This window comes from Spermophilus citellus, assembly GCF_964194105.1.
Source record: "Spermophilus citellus genome assembly, chromosome: 18".
NCBI lineage: Eukaryota > Metazoa > Chordata > Mammalia > Rodentia > Sciuridae > Spermophilus > Spermophilus citellus.
In genome coordinates this window covers 4,546,700-4,568,602 of record NC_138200.1, presented here as the reverse complement: position 1 = coordinate 4,568,602, position 21,903 = coordinate 4,546,700, and the positions used below count along the sequence as shown (strand labels likewise).

The following is a 21,903-nucleotide window of genomic DNA, read 5'->3' as shown; positions in this document are numbered from 1 at the left end:
AGAGTAAGTTCCCTTCCCTTGCTATATCATTCTTCAGCAAACCTAATTAACCCTAACATTTTGTATTGAAAATATCTGACTCTGAGTACTCTGTTTTGAAACGGCAACAGTCTTCTGGGATCTAGTCCAGCTAGGCAAGTGTCCTACCACTCAGCCACAACACCAGACTGAAGAGTAGAAGTTTTATGGCACGAAGTAGCCTCTAAATGTTGTGAGAAACTGCGGATCCATGCTCAGCATTTGTAGTTTGTTCTCTTCTGGTCCTGCTTGTGAAAAATAAAGTTTGGAGTTGTCCTCCAAGAGTGCTACTTGCTGCTGCTGGACCAGTCTGTTTCACAACAGTTCATGGGCACTTCCTTTGAGACTCAGTATATTTCCCTTTATTTTTAAATTCCCACCTCAATGTAGTCCATCATTATCTCAGGGTTAGCCAGGTGGAGCCTCTTCCTGAATAAAGAAAGTTGCTCTTGCTGTGAGGTAGCCTGGAGTCAACACAAGATGTTTATCTGGTCCAATGTTGTTTGGAATCCAAGGTGACTTGGAGCCAAAGAGTTAGATGTAAAATGGAGGCTGAGATGACATGTCTCAGTCCTGCCTTTAGCCACCCATTGGATATTTGGAGGCAGAAGTGAAGAGTCTAAACCCTTGTGTCATTTTTACAGTGCCTATGCCCTGCAAGTGACTCTGGTAAACCTCAGACATGTGCACTGGGATTCAGTGTTGTCTGTGTGTTTGTGTGTAGGGGGCAGTTAATATCCAATAGTGTTTGAGGTCAGGAATTTCTGAGGATTAGAACATATTAAAATTTCATATATAGTTAGGTATGGTGGTCCACTACTGTAATTCCTGTGGCTCAGGATGCTGAGACAGGCGGATAGAAAGTTCAAAGGCAGCCTCATTAGTTTAGTGAGGCCATAATCAACTGAGTGAGACACTGTGTCAAAATAAATAAATAAATAAAAAGGCCTGGGGGTGTGGCTCAGTAATTAAGTGTCCTTGGTTTCAGAAGAGCTGCAATTTACCGTGTTGTTATGTATATGCTATATACATGCAATGCAAAACTTTGATTGTGATAAAAAGAAAAAAAAATCCCCAAGCTTTGCTTGTGCATCCTGCCATGTGCACTTCCACCAGAGCACACTATCTAGTTATTTCATCCATTCACCTCAGAGGCAGGTACCCAACCCTTGGCTTAGTTTCAGGAACAATGTGATGTCAGTCACAAGAGCGGGGTGGGGGTGGGTGGAGGTGGGGGGTGGGATTTATATCCTGAGGGCCTCAGGGTGAAATTATACATGCTGCCCGCCACATTTTCCTTTCACATTCGGATTCCCATGGGCTTTATGGATGATCCCAGGGTTTTTGAATTCAATTGCTAAAATTAATTGTACTAGCAAGAACCGAACTAGACCCTATCACCCAAGGTTAACCTCTCTGGCCCTTCCCAAGGGCGAAGTGACCTCCCACATTCCCCTGTTGTCCCAGCTTCCCAGGGAGTCTCACCTCCTTCAGTCATAAAACACAAAAACGCGGAAAGCAGGATAATCCGGCCTCGGCCACACCCTTGCGCACTAAGACCCTGCGTTTTGGGGTTCATGCTCAGGTCCAGCACATCCCGGACCACCGCACTTCCCTGCAGGCTGACCTCAACCCAATTCAACTGCTAGCATTTCTGTACCCAGCAAAGGTTCTCTATTCTCAGCACATTGGAGACTCCCGCCCCTGGGTTCACTCGCCAGGGTTTCTCCGCCGAGGGGGGTCGGTTCAACGTCCCGCCCCTGCCGGTCAGCCTTCCAATCCCGCCCACTGGTGGGTTTCACCCAGTGAGTCCCGTCCTCCCCATCGCCACGCCCCCGTCCGTCATCCTTCTAATCCCGCCCACTGGGTGGGTTTCACCCAGTGCGTCCCGCCTTCTCCATCGCCACGCCCCCGTCCGTCATCCTTCCAATCCCGCCCACTTGGTGGGTTTCACCCAGTGAGTCCCGCCCTGTCCATCGCCACGCACCTGCCGGTCAGCATTCCAATCCCGCCCACTGGGTGGGTTTCACCCAGTGCGTCCCGCCCTGTCCATCGCCACGCCCCTGCCCGTCAGCCTTGTAATCCCGCCCACTTGGTGGGTTTCACCCAGTGCGTCCCGCCTTCTCCATCGCCACGCCCCTGCCCGTCAGCCTTCCAATCCCGCCCACTTGGTGGGTTTCACCCAGTGCGTCCCGCCCTCTCCATTGCCACGCCCCTGCCCGTCAGCCTTGTAATCCCGCCCACTTGGTGGGTTTCACCCAGTGCGTCCCGCCTTCTCCATCGCCACGCCCCCGTCCGTCAGCCTTCCAATCCCGCCCACTTGGTGGGTTTCACCCAGTGAGTCCCGCCCTGTCCATCGCCACGCACCTGCCGGTCAGCATTCCAATCCCGCCCACTGGGTGGGTTTCACCCAGTGAGTCCCGCCCTCTCCATCGCCACGCCCCTGCCCGTCAGCCTTCCAATCCTGCCCACTGGTGGGTTTCACCCAGTGAGTCCCGCCCTCTCCATCGCCACGCCCCTGCCCGTCAGCCTTCCAATCCCGCCCACTGGTGGGTTTCACCCAGTGAGTCCCGCCCTCTCCATCGCCACGCCCCTGCCCGTCAGCCTTCCAATCCCGCCCACTGGGTGGGTTTCACCCAGTGCGTCCCGCCCTCTCCATTGCCACGCCCCTGCCCGTCAGCCTTGTAATCCCGCCCACTTGGTGGGTTTCACCCAGTGCGTCCCGCCCTCTCCATCGCCACTCCCCTGCCGGTCACCTTCCAATCCCGCCCACTGGTGGGTTTCACCCAGTGAGTCCCGCCCTGTCCATCGCCACGCACCTGCCGGTCAGCATTCCAATCCCGCCCACTGGGTGGGTTTCACCCAGTGCGTCCCGCCCTCTCCATCGCCACGCCCCTGCCCGTCAGCCTTCCAATCCCGCCCACTTGGTGGGTTTCACCCAGTGCGTCCCGCCTTCTCCATCGCCACGCCCCTGCCCGTCTGCATTGTAATCCCGCCCAGTGGGTGGGTTTCACCCAGTGCGTCCCGCCCTCTCCATCGCCACGCCCCTGTCCGTCTTCCTTGTCATCCCGCCCACTTGGTGGGTTTCACCCAGTGCGTCCCGCCTTCTCCATCGCCACGCCCCTGCCCGTCTGCCTTGTAATCCCGCCCACTGGGAGGGTTTCACCCAGTGATTCCCGCCCTCTCCATCGTCACGCCCCCGTCCGTCAGCTTTACCGACCCCCCGCACTAGGTGCGATTTACCCTCTGTGGCCCGCCCTCTCCATGGGTCCCTCCCTGCCCGTCAAGCGTTCCGACCTCGCTCATTGGGTGGGTTTTAACCTGTGAGATCCACTCTCTCCAGCGTCACGCTTCCGGCCCCGCCCACCAGCTCCAGGTTCCTCCTTCTTTGCCATCTTCCCTGAGTCCGCGCGTCCACGGGGACACCCGGAAGTGGATCCGGTTGTCTCCCGGCAAGTGAGTTCCCTGTCTCTGGGCTGTTGCGCTACTGGGTCGCTGGCGGGTCCGTGGCGGGGACTCGGTCCCAACAGACCTCTGCGTCCCTGCCGCGCGCCGTCCACCTGGAGTCAGCTCGGTCGCCGCAGGAGAGTCGCGTCGGTCGCGCCCTGGCGCGAGTCCCAGCCGGGGTTGGCCTAGGCCGCTGGACGCCCTGTCCGTCCCCGCTCCCTCCCCGCCGCCCGCAGCCAGTCCGAGCGCGGGTAGTTCTCCACAGAGGGCGCGTCCTGGTCTCGTAATTCTCCCAACAAGGAGGAAAGGAAATGGAGAAATCTAGAATCTCAACCTCCAGAGACGTGAAGGACAGCCACATAGGGAAAGGGGTATAACGGGGAGGGACCTCGGGCTGATCGGGGAGGAGAGGATGGATGATCTGCAGGGATGGCAGAGGACCACTGGTGCTGGGACAAGAAGAGGTGTAACTAGTGACAAGGGAGCCCAGGGAAGAGGCCTAGTGATGTGCGGGTCCAGAGCATGGGGACAGGGGCCTGCAGCAGGCAGGCCAGAGGGCGAGAGTGGATGGGGAAGAAAGAGGCAGAAATCTGAGGAGATTGGGGGCAAAGACTGGAGGTGAAGGGAGTTGCAGGAATGGGGAAGATCAGATGGAGGGAAGGAATAGAGGGAAGAAGGGATAAACCAGGAGAGGAGAGGAAAGCCAAGGGAGCAGGACCCAGGATGGGTGAGGAAATGAGAGTGGAGGTGAGAATGGAGATGATGAGAGGGAGGGAGGGAAGTGGCAATGAAGACGGGGACCTGGGTGTGGATGATGAAGTTGTAATATATTGATTTCTGTCTCCAATAAGGCAAGTGTAAGTTAAGTTTTTGTTTGTTTGTTTGAACTCTACAGCTGAAGACGGGAATGACAAAACTGCTGTTTCTAAGTTTTGTGTGTTCTGCAGTTCTGGGATTAGGATAGCTTCCTTTTGTGGTCTCTTGGGCCAGAAGGCAGTGACTTGAGCCATTCAGTTGTGGGTTACCCTCTTGTGTTTTCCAGAGATGGTGTAGTGTTGGTGAGGGGATAGGGAAAGCTGAAGTGCAACACTGTGTACAGCACTCTTAACTGTGGTCATCTAAATACGTGGGAATCTGTCTCCGTCAGCAAACCATTCTGTGTCATATACCATCTTAGGTTTCTGTAGTTGCATCCAGATCTGGGAATCACTGCCTGGAGATAGCATCCAATGCCACTGTTTGAGGGTTTTAGTACCATAATTCCACACACACCCCAGTTTCCATAGCAGCCGCATGTCCTGGGTTGGGACCTGAATTCATTGGTGGGCTATAAATTGGAGCTTCCCATGATCCCTGCCTGGGTCTTGTTAATTTGCTGCATGGGGTAATTTCACTTAGGGAAATACTTTATTATGCATGCAGTTACACATGGAAGAATATGCTAGAAGACTAACTGAAACCCAGGAGGGGGTTTTGGGCACCATGACTTTTATCCATTATCACACAACCATGAATGACAGCTCCCTATTACAACATGTGAAGTGAGTGCCTTTGTTGTGGACCTGAACCCCTAATCTATAGGATGACATTTCCTTAAATAAATAGGATCCGTACTGAGATTGTGGGACACCAGGAATCTGCCAGTAGGGGAAACCACATATTGCTGAATAGAGGGGAGGCATTGTGTAATGAATGTAAGACAGTAGAAACAGTTGGGATTTTCTTCTGCCTCAGATGGTAAAGGAAAAGGAAAGATAGATTTTACACACACACACACCCACACACACATCCCAAATATCCCAGTACCAAAAAACCCCATATAAAATATATAAAATGTAAGGGTTTGTTTTTTTTTTTTTTTTTGGTACTGGGAATTGAACCCTGGGGGACTTAACCACTGAGCCACATACTTTGTCCTTTTAATTTTTATTTTGAGAGAGGGTGTGGCTAAGTGTCCCATGTTTCCATCTTCCTGGCCCAAGCTAAGTAGGTGGGATTGCAGGTGTGCCACTGTGCCTGGCTTAAATGCAGTATCCAATTTCCCTTTTTCATTTCTCTTTTCTGGGCACATTGCCCAGTTGATGACTCCCTCTTCTCAGCTGTTAGGAGATCTGCCTATATTAAAACTCTCCTTGCATCCATCGTGATTCCTCCCTGATCACTTTGGCAATTCCTCTGCTGCCAGGCCCCACCCCCTGTTCTCTGATGGCAGGGCTGCCCCACAGTTGAGCCGTGTTCCTCTGCTCAGCCTGTCTGTGCCCACTGTCTCCTCATCCTTTTGATCGCAGCTTTGCTAGAATTCTCCTCTACAGTTCTCCTGGAGACCTCTCCTAGGAACATTAGAGTTCTGTGGCCAGTTGTGTCCTCAAGTCCATGCCGGGATGTTAGTAGGCCTTTCTACCTTCATGGTCCGTCCTGTACTTCTTTGGCTCCCCAGGTGCCTCTCCCCTGTAGTCCTCAGCGTTTCAGGTAGGGTGATCCTGTACTTGGGGGTGTTGGCTAGACACTTTGACATGTATCGGAATAGCGCAATGTACTATCACATTGGTAAGTTTTATATCTTAAGAGGACAGAGACAAAGATCACGTGTATTTTTTCACACAGGCAAGGAAACCTGAGTGCACACTGTTCTTGAGGCTTGGGAAAGATGTGGGAAGACCTGGGTCCTGGTTGTTCTGCTGCCTCAGGGCCTCTGCTGCTCAGCCACCCAGGCCTCTTTCTTTTCCTGGTAGCAGGTTGCTTAAGCCTCAGGGCCTTCACTGGGTCTTGACCCTTGTCTAGGCCTCCTCGACACTGGGCTGCAGGTGGTCAACACCTCAGGTCTTTGTTCTGATGTTACCTGCTGCATGGAGACTCCTGTGACTGCCCCCCCAGCTCCTGTAACACTCCAGCCACACCCTGCCCCACCTCTGGTCCATGCAGCCTACTTTGCATATTTCTATCTGTTCCTTCACCATCCACTGTCTGGATCCTGGTAAGAACAAGGTTCCAAGAGAGGGGCAGAGCTAGAAGGTGGGTAGTGGGCTGGGCTTTCTCCTAATGGGGGTACTTAATCCTGGGTTCCATGAGAGTCCCAAGTCATTTTGCAGTAGTTCTACTAACTGGATGTGCCATTCAGGGGTGAGGATGTTACCCAGTTTTAATAAGACTGAAAAATAGTTGATTCTCTTCTCTGTGCAGCATTGAGTAACTGGCTCTGTGTCCTCCATCCTGGGGACTGAGATCAGCCTGAGATCCCAGGAGAATGAGGGTCACTGTGCTGTGGTTAAGTTTGGTCAGAGCCAGGCTGTGCCCTGAAGGGAGCCCAGTGCTGCCCAGCTCCCCACTGCTGCAGCCTGTGTGTGCTTCACCAGCAGGGAGACCAGGCCCAAAGAGAGGAGTAACAGAAGTCTCCTGTGCGCCTTCCTGCAGGAGTTTAGTACTGTGCCTGGGTCACTCTAAAGGGGTGGGCAGAAGGGGACCGTCTTCTCACATGGTGAGGTCCTCCCTGTATGTGTGTGGCTGTGGCACAGGAAAGGTGTGATGATTCTGAGCCTTAAACAGTATGTTTCCTCCTTCCAGGATTGACTTGTAAAGACTCGTGTTGCCTGAGGAAACAGCCCTGAAGAGGAGGAGGAAAGAAAAGGGGTCAGGAATGGCTGTCACTGAGGTACAGTGATGCTGTCAGGTGGTCCTGAGTCCCCTGTGCAGTGCTGGGCCTGGGAGCTGCTGGCCTCAGGTGACTCTGTGGCCTCCTGCCTGTCAAGTGTGCCTGCACTCCTCCCCGGGGCCTCCCCCATCCTCTGGGTTTAGATTCCATCCCACTGTGACCTGGTGGCAGGGAACCCATGAGGAGGTGCCACCAGGTGTGGCCCTGGGAATCCTCAGTCATTTTGTTGATCTTTTAAAAAAGTGAGTGTGCTGTTTGGTGGTGTCCCTGTGCTCCACACCAGTTCTCTCGCTCTAGTGCTCATTGTTTCCTGCCTTTTGCTTCTGTTGCCTTCAGTTGGCTCTTTCCCCTGGAGGTGTATGGTTAGTTGACCTGGGTTTCTTCCTCCCTGTTGTAAAGTTTCACTACCCTAAGGTCTTTCTTTTGTTTTTTTTTCTTCTTCACTGCATTTCATCAGTTTTGGTGTATTTTTTTTTTTATTTTGCTTTTGTTTCAGATATTTTCTGAATCTTTTTCCTGTTTACCATTGATTGGTTAAGAATGAGGTGTTTCATTTTCCCATATTTGGGGATATTAATTTTTCTTCTGCAATTGGCTTCTGTATTTATTCCATTGTGCACAGAAAGAAAATTGGGGTCCTTTTAGGCTTCTGAAACTGAATGTTAAGATTTGTGACCTAATGTGTCTCAAATGAAAAAATAGACGTGTGTAGTAGCTTAGTGGTAAATGTCCTGGTGTCAATCTTCCAAAACCAAAAAAAAAAAAGGCGGGGAGTTGGGGGGCGGGGCTGGCAGTTTTATTCAGTGGTGAAGCACCCAGGTTCATTGTCCAGTACCATAACTAAATTTGATGAATTTTTATGTGAATTGTCTACCTTCAGCCCCAATCTCTGGTTGGTTCTGCGTAGACCTCTTTTTCCTATGGACTGCTTTGGCTGCACAGTGTCCTGCAGCACAGTCTCTGAACACAGTGCCTCTGAGCATCCTGACTCCTGTTTCTTTCTTTCTTAGAAATTGAAATCAGGCCCTTCTACCATTGAGTTATATCCTCAATCCCTGTTGTCTTGTTTTTTTCTTTTTTATAGTTAGAGTCTTGCTTCATTGCTGAGGTGATATTGAACTTGTGATTCTCTTGCTTCTTCCTCCTGGGTCAGGATTACAGCTGTGTACCACTGTGGCTGGTACTATGTTTCTTGTGTTTTCTGCAGGGGAGAAATCTATACAGATTTAGGCAGTATCTTGCCTTAAGGAAAATTAAAATAAAACACAACTAGGAGATATAACATTCTCAGAAATACCAGAAAATATGAAAACACAGGGAAAGCAAGCTCAGTTTCTCCTATATACCCTCCGCACTCAGAAAGCTTCTGTGATCCCAAATAAGTGCGGGTTTTTGCCCATATGCGAAGAATGCAGTTCTTCAGAGGGCACTTGTTATTTCACCTAATTCAGACACTGTCTGTGTAGATACATGGTGGATCACACCAGCCGAGGTCTCTGTCCCACAACATGGGCCCCTTTTCAGAGGCCTGCAAAAGTATGGCCCATGATTCAGAACGACTTTCTATAAATGGGGATTCCTTCATCCCCTCACATTCAAAAAGTGATTAGAGTGCTTCGTAAATCTGTGAAGGACTTGACTTGCATTTGCCTTGTGGTAACGCCTGTTCAGAAGAGACAGGTGAACACGGTGATGGAAGAGGTGCATAGGCCAAGGTGTGGGACAAAGGACGTGGAGCTCACATGACTTTGTGTGGTGCGCCACCCTCCTGGACCCTCCACCCACGCGTTGATCTGAACACCCTTTCACCCCGTCCTGTTGAGATTCTATGGAGGCTCCATTATGTAGGCAGGCTTGATTACATCCTGGGTGCTGGTGATCAGTTGGGACTTCAGTCCCTCTCCCTTCCCTGGAGGTGGATGGCAGGACTGTGTTACAACTGCCTCTCCTGCCTGAGGCTTTGTGGGGAGAAGCCTCTTCGTGAAGCTCTCTAGGGGGCTTTGGCACCTGTCTTCTCACTAGCACAGAACTCTTTCTTAGTTCTCCATGGATTCCAGGTGAGCTCCACATCAGCAGACAGACAGATACCAAATGTGTATTTACAGCCTCACAGTGCAGCTCTTCTCACTTGAATCAATTGCATGCTTACACTTCTCCTCCCTTCTCATTTCTCGTTGTTTACTTCTTTGCAGTAATGGGGTTGAACCTAGGTCCCCTCTGCCATTACATCCCTACTCCTGTGTTCTTTATTCTCAGAGAGGATCTTGCTATGTTTCCCAATCCCATGTCTAATTTACAATGTTCCCACCTCAGCCTGGGGATAGCTGGGATACAAGCATGTGCCACCATGTCTGGGTTCTGTTTTTCACATTTTGCATGAAGATTGTAACTGTCCCCAGTGCCCCATTGTGAAGTCAGTTTTAATTTCAGGGTCCACTGACATTCAGGGATGTGGCCATAGAATTCTCCCAGGAGGAGTGGAAGTGCCTGGTTCCTGCTCAGAGGGCTTTGTACAGGGACGTGATGCTGGAGACCTACAGGAACCTGGTCTTTCTGGGTGAGCTTGACTTCCCCTAATGCTGGGATCTGCCCTGTATATCGTAGCATTTCCCTTTTGTCTTTGGGATTCTCTACATTGACTGATTGAAGTCCTGTTGCCTGTGAAAGACGCTCCACAGTACATCTTCTGTTCTTTGTTCCCTTTCTTCCGATGTTCTGCCCCCTTCATGATACTACAGTGGTGCTTTTAGAGGTAAAGCACAACATAAAACCCAAAGCCAACTCTTAAAATATCCAGTTCCCCATTTTCTATTTCTGTGCTTTTGATTCAGTGGTTCTTCGAAGAGAGGTAGATACCTACATGATATAGTGAAATATTTTCTGTATCCCTCTGTAATGTCCTCTTCCTCACGTGCAGATAGGGCTGGATTGTGGAGAAGCCACAGTGCATCAGCTTCTTTTCTCTTTACAAGCAGGAATGTGTCCTTCAGACCCGAGTGTCCTCTCCTGGTTGGAGCAAGGGAGGGAGCTCTGGAGTGTGAGTGGCCCAGAGGAAATATCCAGGCCTGCAAATGAGTGGGCATTTGTGGAGGGTGTGAAAGCAGGTAAGAGCTCACAGGGGCAGAGAGGCAGCTGCCCACTAAGTAGAGTTGGGGTGCTTTGGCAATAGGAGGGGTCAGGGCCAAGGTGAAGTGCATTTCCTGGGATTTACATGCAAGGAATTTGGTTTCAAGCTCCACTTTCTCCTTTTCCTCCTCTGCTCCTTCTCCCTATTCTCCCTCATCTAAACTTTCTCTATGTATACATGACGATGACATCCCCTTTGTTATGTTCATATAGTAACGTAACATGATTTTGTTAAATTCATTTCATTTTTCCTCCCATTCTCCCCCCCCCCCCGTGATCTTCTCTGTATCTTTATTGTATCCAGTCACTTCCTCAACTTCCTTTTCTCCTTTATTTTGGATTAGTTTCTATATATGAGAGCAACAGTTTAACCCTTAATTTTTGAGTCTGGCTTATTTTACCTCTTTCAATGTTTCTTTCCTACTACCCCACCAAAGAATTCCTTTTATTGTCAAAGCAAACATTTCTCATAAATATGAACATGATCTTATAGATTCTTTATCATTTGTAGAAGAACCGGAAACAAACATTCCTGCAGCTCCATACAAATGTAATGAGCTTGAAAAATCCTTTAATCAAGAATCACACCGTACTATACATCAGACAATCTGTACTGGAGAGAAACGATTTACTTGTGAAATATGTAGCAAAGTCTTCAATAAAAAATCTTATCTTACGAGTCATCTTAGAATTCATACTGGAGAGAAACCTTACAAGTGTAATGAGTGTGGGAAGATGTTCAGTAGAAGTTCAAACCTTGGAAAACATCGTAGAATCCACACTGGAGAGAAACCTTACAAGTGTAATGAGTGTGGGAAGATGTTCAATAACAGTTCATACCTTGGACAACATTGGAGAATCCACACTGGAGAGAAACCTTTCAGATGTGATGAGTGTGGCAAGGTCTTCCGTAACAAATCCTACCTTGCAAACCACCGGAGAATTCACACCGGGGAGAAACCTTACAAGTGTGATGCATGTGGCAAGGTCTTCAGTCAGATTTCACACCTGGCAAGTCATCGTAGAATCCACACCGGAGAGAAACCTTTCAAATGTAATGAGTGTGGCAAGGTCTTTAGTCGTAACTCATACCTCATTAAACATGTGGTAATCCACACAGGGGAGAAACCGTACAAATGCAATGAATGCGGCAAGGTCTTCAATAAAGAATCAATCCTTACAAATCATCGTAGAATTCACACCGGAGAGAAACCTTACAAGTGTAAAGAGTGTGGGAAGAGCTTCAGTCAGACTGCACATGTTACACAACATCGGAGAATCCATACTGGAGAGAAACCATTCAAATGCAATGAGTGCAGCAAGGTCTTCCAACAAAAATCAGTCCTTATAACTCATCAAAGAATCCACACCGGAGAGAAACCTTTCAAATGCAATGAGTGCGGCAAGGTCTTCCATCAAAAATCAGCCCTTATTAGTCATCAAAGAATCCACACTGGAGAGAAACCTTTCAAATGCAATGATTGTGGTAAGGTCTTTAGTCAGAAATCGAACCTTACAATTCATCATAGAATTCATAGTAGAGAAAAACCTTACAGTCGTAACGAGTGAGGGAAGGTCTTGAATCACATTTCACACCTTGCACAACAAGAAAATTCACACTGGAGAGAAACCTTTCAAATGCAATGAGTGTGGCAAGGTCTCCATCCTCAACTCAGACCTAGCAAGACAGTTGATGATAATTCATACTGGGAGATGTCTTACAAATGCAATGAATGTGGTAAGGTCTTCAGTTGCAATTCACGTCTTGCGTATCATCATAGAATCCTTACTGGGGAGAAACCTAAAAAATGCAATGAGTGTGGCAGTGTTATTAGTCACAAGTCATCCCTAGCAAGTAATCAAAGAATCCACATTGGAGAGACATCTTTCAAATGCAGTGAATGTGAAAAGATCTTCAGTTGCAACTCATACCTAACAGAGCATCAGATAATTCATATTGGACAGAAGACCTACAAATGAAATCTATGTGGCAAGGTCTTCAGTCTGAATCATCCCTGAGATGACACTGGAGGATCTATACTGGAGAGAAGGCTTCGGCATGTAATCACTGTGCAAGGGCCTCACGTCATCCTTACTGCGTCAGAAGGAGGCAGGAAAAAAATTAGCTTCTGGCCTCGCATACTGTGGAAAAATTACATAATGTTTTATAACTCAGGACATATCAAAGGTGCAGGGACATTTGAAAAGGCCCAGTTATCTTCAGGTTATAAAGTGTCTCATTCTTCGAGATTTCTTGGAAAGTATCCTGCTCGTCTTGGGTTCTGTGCCTTCCTTACGGGTCTTTCACGGCTATGTCCAGAAAGGAACTCATAGGAGTAAAGGTCTTACTTCGTGAAACGAAGATCCCTGTTGTCCTTGCTCCTGGAGTAGGAGGACACTGCCTATTAAGATTCAGTATTGCCTGCACCAAGAAATATTTCCAAGGGACTGATCAGGATGTAGAATTGAGATATCAGTTATCCTGCCTGGGGTGGTCTGTGCCCCCTTGTCCATATTGTCCATAGTGGGATGGGGTAAGGAACACTCTACAAACTGCCTGAAGTGGGACAGCCAAGACTGCAGGGACTGGGCTTTTTATCGGAGGAGAGGAGTGTGTTCTTAGGGCCTGATTATGTCCAGGAAGAATGCAGGGAAATGGTGGCCACTGCTGCATTTAATGGCCATAGCTGTTTAGCACAGTTGGTGACTAATTGGTCTCATTCTTGGAACTGAAAAGTTATCAGAGAGAAGAGATGAACCTAAAGAACCACAACAGCACATGCTTCATGAGGATCCACCTTTACCTGCTGAGGTTACATTTGCTGCTGATTTATTCAGAATTTACCATAGATTTCATATGGTAGTTAATAAAATCTAATCTTTCATATAAGTATGAGTGGATTGTGTTTCTTCTACAACAGTTTTGTTCCACTTCACTTGGTTCTTCATACTGGAAACTTAACATGCACCATTAGATTCCTAAGGTTCAAAGAGATTTATAACAGGTTTTTTTTAAATTTCCCTGGTGGATCAAACAACATATAATCTTGGGAACAGATAAACATGTTTTGTACTTGAGTTATTCCATGCTCTGCCCTAGGGTAAGTATGTGGGTAGGATGGAAGGCTCCCAGAAGCTTGGTGTCAGATATGGACATCCAAGAGCCTGCATCATTGATGATGAATGTGTATCTCTCATACTTCCTTTTCCTCTCTTCCCTCCCCTAGTACTGGGCATTAAGCCCAAGGCCTCTCTACCACTGAGGGACATCCCTAGCCCCTTTATTTTATTTCATTCTATTTATTTCAATCCTGAGATAGGTCCTTGCTGAGTTACTGCTGGGCTTGAACATGGATCATCCACCCTCAATCTGACTAGCTCTTGGGATTACCAGCATGCACCACATTATTAGTGTGTTTCTAAATGCGTCTCTCATTGGGCAAGTAAGACACATAGAATGCACCTTTTTCCATAAAGCAAAAATAAAAATAGAGTAAAGGTATGTAATAAGATGAGCATTAAAGATGAATGCCACAAAATTTCTTAGCATACATAGTGAGTTTTGTTAAGTTTGTACTCTCATCCTCATGAGTGTTAGCTTCTTACCACCTGACCAGAACTGCCTTAAGCACCACCCACATCAGGTTAGTTCATCAAGGATGCCAGTACCATAGCCTGAAATGTCCATCACACAACAAGGCTTGGTGGGGTGGTGGTGGTGGTGGTAAACCTAAGCTGTTCTTGAGGTCCCTGAGGACAGGGAATAGTGCCTGGCTTGTGTTGTGACAGTGAGGCTTGAATGTGGGCACCTGGGTGTGCTTCAGACTTCAGCTGCTGCTGAGGAATTTATCATCTCCTTAGCCAGGGGGAGAGGAGGGACAGTGGTGACAAGGTTGGGGTATGCACAGTCCAGTGTCAAAGGCTAGTCAGGGGCTGGGGTTGTAGCCTAGTGGGAGATCTCTTGCCTTCCATGGGTGAGGCCCTGGGTTTGATCCTCAGCACCACATAAAAATAAAAATATTGTATCAGTCTAAAGCAAACATCAAAAAATGTCAAGCTCTGTGGTCCCTGAATGTTTTCTTGGTTCTCCTTGCTTGTTGTTTGGGAGGCTCCAATTTCTTCATGCTCATGGTTTTCCATATTCCTTCTCCTGTCACACAGCTGCCATTGCACAGTGAGGTTATTGGAAATGTTTTGGAAATACTGCTTAGGTTAACTGCCTAATACATGTGTGTAGTACTGCAGTGAAGATGTTTGGAAATGAGTGATCCGTATGATTAAACAGTTTTACCAGAAGAGTATTTTTCCTGAGGGATAATATCTTACTTTCAGAGTATATGATATAAGCCAATATGTTGCATGGTTTATTTTTAAATCTAAATCTTTATTTCATAATATGTATTGTCTCACCATGTTCTCCATCACTGCAATGCAGATCACACAGTGTATATTTCACTAAATTTGCTGTTCTAGTGAAAATGTTTAGGGATACATAAATGGAGGCACTTCTTCATGACTAGATTTTGTGACATGGAGATGGTCAGTAGGTGTGACTAGAGCTCTGCATGATGAAGGAGGGCCTGCTCAGTGCTGCATAGGGGCAAGAGGGCTGAGATCATACAGAATGGTGAGCTGAGGTCTCTCGGAGATGACTGAACATCAGCTCTGTGAGCTTTACCAGCATCTGGAGAGGTCATGGGTATAGAATGGAAGATGGAGAGAAGGGCTTCGAGATTCCAGTGGAGTTCCTGACAAGAGGTGATCTGTGGCCAGTCCCTGGAGCTCTGCTGCCACTCTCCTGAGGCTGGCATTCCTACTCAGCCAGAGGACCTTTCATGGAAGGATGGCGTAACTGCTCCTTTCGTGATGCACATGACACCCGATGTTCTCCCATTTGTTTGTTCCCATCTAGAAATATCTGGTATTTTTCTTCCATAGAGTATTGTTCATGTTCGCATATGTTTCCTATCTACCGCTTAAACTTAGAGGTACAATCCCTGGTAGAAATGCTATTATTCTTCTGCAGTCTGACTAGGAAACTGTGTATAATGAAAATATAAAATGTAGTTCAGACTGACATCCTGTCCTCCCTGTTATGGAACATGCAGTGTATCATATTTCTGAATGCCTCTTTCTTCTGTGCCAATGAAGAAAGGAACACGATTGTTGAAGGGAAATTATTAAGTTGCAATTATAGAAAAGAGACTAAATGGGGCTGGGGTTCTGGCTCAGTTCTTGCACATGCAAGGCCCTTGATTTGATCCTCAGCACCACATAAATATAAAGTTATTGTGTCCAACTACAACTACAAAAAAATAAATATTTAAAAAGACTAAATTTTACTACGTGAGATTTTGAACGAAACTGCATGGAATTCACCTTAATTTACATAAACGTGAAAATTGAAATACAGCAAGAATATTAAACATAAGAAAATTCAGGGAATCAGTGTACGAATACCTTTGTGTCCTTGAAGTGCTTGTGAGATATACTGAAAAGGTTAACGTTCATGAGTTTCCACTTCAGAATGAACATCCAGGATGGAATTTCTCTTATTTGTGAAGTGGAAACTCATGTATTTGCCCCTAACATTTTTGCTGGTTTGCACTTGTGACCAGTCCCAACCCCACCCAGCTGAACCCCACCCAGTTGGGCTGGTTTGTCAGGAATGGCGATGCCAAACACTGAAGTGTTTGCAGAGTTCACAGCATAAGGAGGCCTTCCAGGGAAGCAGGGTGGACTTGCTACACTTGTCCAGAAGTGGCTGCCTCCTCTTATGGGGGTCCTGGGTGGTGCTGGAGTGAGGGAACCTGGTCATCTTTAGAACTCCCAGCTGCTGCCCGAAGAAGGGAACACTTAGGGTTATCAGCAGCTTGCCCAGATGGCACCATAGAAAGGGAGTAGTGAGACTTGAAAGGTGTCAACAATAAACATCAAAATGGGTCAGACTCCAGCACAACCCTGAGTGTTTACTCCTGATTCTCTGGGCTCTTGGTTGGCATAGAGGAACTTACAATTTTTGTCATGTCAAATTTGCATTTCGTGATGCACCTGTAGGTCCCATTCTACAGTATGATTGTTGAAAATGTTTTTGAAATACTGTTTAGACAAGTTACCTAACGTCTGTATGGTAGTTCCATGAAAACTATTGTTGTAAATGTTTGGTAGATAATAGATATGGTTAAACAATTTTGCCAGGTCATTCATTGTGTTTGTTGCTGTGACAAAACACCTGAGAACAAGGAGGAAAGATTTGACTCACGGTTTCAGACTCATGGGTTCCATCCCATGATTGGCTGGCCACCTGCTTTGTGTCAGTGGCAAGGCCCATGATGTGCTCATCATGTTGGAAGGGCATGGGAGAGCAATGCTGTCTACCTCATGGCAGGTGGATAGCAGACAGAAGCAGAGGAAAGGGCTGGGGACAAGACACACTCTCCTGGGGCATGACCCCAGTGACTCACCTCTTGTTTCCCACCATCTCCCAACGGTGCTACTGGCTGGAGAGAAAACCTTGACCTTGTAAGCCTTTGGAGGACATTCCAGATCCAAACTATAACATAAAAGTGTTGATTTCAGGTGTGGTTTTAAGCACTACACTACATGGCTCATTTTCAACTGCAGAGAAAAGTGATCTCATGTGAATTTTTCTTGCCTTTATTGCTCCCAAACTTTGTAATGAGGATTACATATTTAGTATAGATTTGTTCTGTTATTCTCGTGACAACTGTGACAGATTCAGAATGGAATCATGTCTGGCTGTGAAGGCAAGTCACTCATCCCTAGAGCTAAGCACAGTTACCTCTGTGCTTCAATTATTCAACATCTGCATTTTATTTTCTAGTGATTTTTTTGTTTTCTGCTCAACTACTTGGGCCTCAACCTTGGGCTTCATGCACGTGGGCAAGTGTTCTACAACTGAACCACACTCAGGTCCTGAAGTGTTTTTCTTGTATAATTTCTTAACATGAGGGATTAGAGTCTGTGTTCACTAATTTGGACTAAGTCTTCAACAGGTCCTCGCTTATGAATCATAATGATCTTTCAGAGGTTTAAGGCCTTTGAATTATTACTTGGCTTTTCTCCACATCCATGTGCCATCTCTCTGTTGTGAGTGTGAATTCACCCATATCTTGCCCCCCCCACATTTGCCTACAAGAATGGCATGGCACACATACCCTCATAGGACAGTCACATGTGCTGTACTGGCCAGTGACACCTGGGCTGCGTCTTAGCTGAGTTAGGCCATGTTCAGTTCCTGAAGAAGGTCAGATAGGTCCCAGTTGGCTATGGCCCACCCAAACACGTAAACACGCCTTCTGCCTCAGGGTGAAGGAAATATTGGTGAGACGCCCACTTCACACAGAGAACCTAGGACAAAAACAGCTTCTCAACACAGTACTTCCAATCTCCTTGTCACTTTTCAATGGCTCATTTACGTGTCATTACAGTTGCAGTAAATTTGTATTGTCCATACTTCTACTTCAGATAAAAATTAACTATAACCTGATATTAATTGCAAATGTACTCATTACCATATTAAGCTGTAAGAAAGACTATCAGGTCTTTCATGAGAAGTATCTGGTCTCTGAAGAGCCAGTTTGTGATTCATTCCCCTCAATGAAGTGCTAACTCATGATTCAGTAATAGTCACAATGGCAATGCACACTTGTTAAACATATCTTGAGAACCTGTGTCCCAATGTTAATTTCCAGAAACAATTACAAGTTCCTAACTCATGCCACCAAAGACACACTGGAGTTGCTCTTTTCTACAATCTCTTCAGACTGGGGTCTGCATGGGAAAGGCAGAAAATGCTAACACGTGACCCTTGATGGACTGGTGATGTTGGAAATACGTTCATGAGCCTGTATTCTCTCTACATGTTGGCTAAAAAGTGTTACTTTTTCTTCCCCACACTTTCATCTTTAATATATTTGTATTTTCACTTTATATAAATCAAGATGCATGTCGTCTCACTTGGCATGTAAGGAAGGGCCATATAATATAGTGAAAATATAGTGAATATTTATCAACAGATGTAGATTTTAGGGTGAGACATGAATTTTCATTGTACGTAAGTATCCTAAGATAGGGTGTGAGGAGAATAACTCAATGGCAAATATAATATAGGTTCCCCAAACTGTATGATACTTGACTTCACAACCAAGTCTAGATCCCCCAACCTTAACTTTGGATAGTTGCTGTCATGAAGCTCTGACTGCACTGAGATGAATTAAAACTGTCGATCAAAGAAACAAATTACTTGTAGTAATGAAAAGATTAAATTTTATTAATTAAAACATCAGATCAATGATACATTCTACTAAAGCAGTGGCAAAACGTATGACCAGCAGTTAAATAATCCTGAAGGAAATGCTATTTTTTCTTTTTTTGTCGAACTTAGAACCCAGGGCCTTAAACATGCTAGGCGAGTACTCTAGCGAGCCATGCCCCGAGCCCCCATTCTGGTTCTTTTAATTAGATTCTCCAGTCTAATAACTCTCAATTTCAAAAATAGGGCTAATTACTCTTCAGTCTTTGCTAAGAGAGCTATTGTGATTCAATGGAGCATGTGGTTCCCATTCTTTTGCATTCTATCACAGTCTGTCCCTGTTCACCTGTGACTCTCATCCCATATGAGCCCCAGGATGGCACATCCTTGGTCTGTTTTATTTTACAGTCGGTGGAATGATTTTTCCTATAAACTACAGAAGGGCCTCAGGACACAGGAAGCTTGACGACTTGTATCCACTTAAAGACACGACTCTTTGCCTCTTCCAGATGCTAATTTAGACAATATTTACCTTGAAAGGCAGAGCTTGTCTTCCCAGAAGTTGAACAGAATGACCCTTACCTAATGCAGTAAGCCCTCCCATCCTATGCTTCTTTCCCAGTGACCATAATAAAGGCCTGGAAGGCAGGCACAAGGTGAGACAGGTTTTAAAGCCCAAGGTAAAAGTTTACATACAGCAAAGAAGCCTTCTCATGAGACCTCGAATGACTGAATAAAGTAATTCTTGACCTGAAGATAAGTAGTTGATTTCCAAAAGTCCTTGCACCTTTGAGTCTTAACGTATTTTGACTTGGAATTACTCCACAAAATGTAGGGACCAGGGTTACCCATAGAGAACTAGAGAATTTCTTCAAGTAAATCCTCATCTGCAGGCATGGTCATCAGGTTACAGCAGCCCAGTAAAGACCCTCCATTTGTACGGTTTCATCAATGACATGTTGCTGCTTTCCAGTCATCTGTGAGGTTGGACTGAAGCCTCTGTGGGGCACATTACAGATACAAGACTTCTTTCCATATGCTCTGGAACCTACCAGCGCTTGCACTACTGTCTGTGCTGGGCGTGGACCCCAGGGCCTAGCATGTACAAGGCAAGTACTCTGCCCTGGGCCACACCCCAGCCACGGATCAACTCCTGATAGTCTTCTACAGTCACTGCGTTTATAAACTCTCTTAAAAATGAACGCACAGATGTTGTGCAAGGCAAAGACCTGGCTACACTCATGTGTAAGGCTTGAGTCCAGAGTGAGTTCTTCGATGACTTGCAAGGTTGGAGCTTCGACTAAAAACCTTACCACACTCATTACATGTGTACGGCTTCTCTCCAGTGTGGACTGCCTGGTGGGTAGTCAAGCTTGAGCGCACACTAAAGGCCTTGCCACACTTATCACACTTGTAAGGCTTCTCTCCAGTGTGAGTCCTCCGGTGACTTGCCAGGTGTGAGTTCTGGGTGAAGACCTTGCCACACTCATTGCACTTGTACGGCTTCTCCCCGGTGTGGATCGCCTGGTGAGTAGTCAGGCTTGAGTACACGCTGAAGGCCTTGCCACACTCTGTACACTTGTATGGCTTCTCCCCGGTGTGAGTTCTACGATGATTGGCCAGGTGTGAGTTCTGAGTGAAGACCTTGCCACACTCAGAACACTTGTAGGGCTTTTCTCCAGTGTGGATGACCTGGTGGGTGTTGAGGTTTGAGTGTGAGTTAAAGGCCTTACCACACTCATTACACCGGTATGGTTTCTCCCCTGTGTGAATCCTCTGATGAATTGCAAGGCTCGAGGTCTGGCTGAAGACCTTGCCACACTCATTGCACTTGTATGGCTTCTCTCCAGTGTGGGTCACCTGATGGGACGTCAGGCTGGAGCGCACGCTGAAGGCCTTGCCGCACTCGGCACACCTGTAGGGCTTCTCCCCAGTGTGCACCCTCCAGTGCCTGGCGAGGTTTGAGGTCTGGCTGAAGACCTTGCCACACTCATCACACTTGTATGGCTTCTCTCCACTGTGAACTCCTCGGTGACTTGCCAGGTGTGAGTTCTGGGTGAAGACCTTGCCACACTCATTGCACTTGTACGGCTTCTCCCCGGTGTGGATCGCCTGGTGAGTAGTCAGGCTTGAGTACACGCTGAAGGCCTTGCCACACTCTGTACACTTGTACGGCTTCTCCCCCGTGTGAGTCCTCCAGTGATTGGCCAGGTGTGAGTTCTGGGTGAAGACCTTTCCACACTCAGAACACTTGTAGGGCTTTTCTCCAGTGTGGATGACCTGGTGGGTGTTGAGGTTTGAGTGAGAGCTGAAGACCTTGCCACACTCGTTACACCGGTAAGGTTTCTCCCCTGTGTGAGTTCTCCGGTGAATTGCGAGGCTTGAGGTCTGGCTGAAGACCTTGCCACACTCATTGCACTTGTATGGCTTCTCTCCAGTGTGGATCACCTGATGATTGGTTAGATTGGAGCGCACGCTGAAGGCCTTGCCGCACTCAGCACACTTGTACGGCTTCTCTCCTGTGTGAGTTCTGCGATGACTTGTTAGGTGTGAGTTCTGAGTGAAGACCTTACCACACTCATTGCACTTGTAAGGTTTTGCTCCCGTGTGATGTCTCTCGTGCACCAAAAGATAGGAGCGCCTGAAGAAAGCCTTGCCACACTCAGCACACTTGTACAGTTTCTCTCCAGTGTGGATTCTGCGATGATGTGCAAGAGAGGAGGTGTAACTAAAGACCTTGCCACACTCGTGGCATCTGTAAGGCTTGTCCCTAATGTGTGCTTTGTGCCTGGGAATGAGCAATGAAGAATAAATAAAGTCATTCCCGTATCCTTCCAGCGTTCTGACACTGGAAGGAACGCTTTGAGGTGGTAAAGCTGAAGAACCACTGTGCACAGACTTCTCCTCTTCACCACACTCACTTTTCCCTGCAGACCGAAGCAGCTGGGGTGCAGACAGGCCTGGCGGAAAGCCCAGCCCAAGCCAATCACTCTCAAGCTTGCTCCCTGCATCCTGTCCACCACCACCGTCTCTTCCACCCATGTGGCTGCCTTTATGGATCATGGGCACTCCCTTACAATCTCCTTCACCATCTCTCCACGGAAACTGGAAGCCATGTGCCTTTCTCTGGATGTCCCTGAAGGAAAAGGCTTCAGCGTCATGGTGCTCATGCCTTCCCAGCATGGCTTTCTGGAATCTCTCTTCTATACTGCTGTTTCTTTTTGAAGGTGATTTCTTAATTATGTGTTTAGGAGAGAAATCTACAAGATATAAAGTTACGTGTTTCTCATTAACAAAAGAAATATTCATATTGAAAAAGATGCTATTATTGCAAAAGTAATATTTGTATTAAGCAGACTTTTAAAACTTAATAACCATAAAATTTACC

At 47.0% G+C, this 21,903-nt stretch overlaps 2 protein-coding genes across 12 annotated transcripts in view; one reads left to right on the top strand and one right to left on the bottom strand.

The window, feature by feature from the left end:
- The window catches only part of LOC308638111 (uncharacterized protein), a 95,637-nt gene extending 82,249 nt beyond the window's left edge, over positions 1-13,388 (top strand). For 2 of the 11 annotated variants that reach the window (XM_081275161.1, XM_081275170.1), the window contains one exon: positions 10,752-13,388. In XM_081275161.1, the coding sequence (XP_081131287.1) occupies positions 10,752-11,809 (1,058 nt within the window). In that variant the 3' untranslated portion in view covers positions 11,810-13,388. Of the gene's footprint in view, positions 1-3,254; positions 3,475-4,887; positions 5,007-5,943; positions 7,115-9,544; positions 9,672-10,086; positions 10,219-10,733 lie in introns of those variants that run through there. The other 9 variants (XM_081275154.1, XM_081275157.1, XM_081275155.1 and 6 more) reach the window with 9 other exon arrangements.
- Positions 13,389-13,921: 533 nt separating this feature from the next.
- Positions 13,922-21,676, bottom strand: LOC308637327 (uncharacterized protein; the record flags this gene model as incomplete). Its single annotated transcript, XM_081273638.1, has 2 exons — positions 13,922-21,458; positions 21,593-21,676. 2 exons carry the CDS (start codon positions 21,674-21,676, stop codon positions 19,755-19,757), a joined length of 1,788 nt encoding a protein of 595 aa, XP_081129764.1. The 3' UTR covers positions 13,922-19,754.
- Positions 21,677-21,903: the final 227 nt, after the last annotated feature.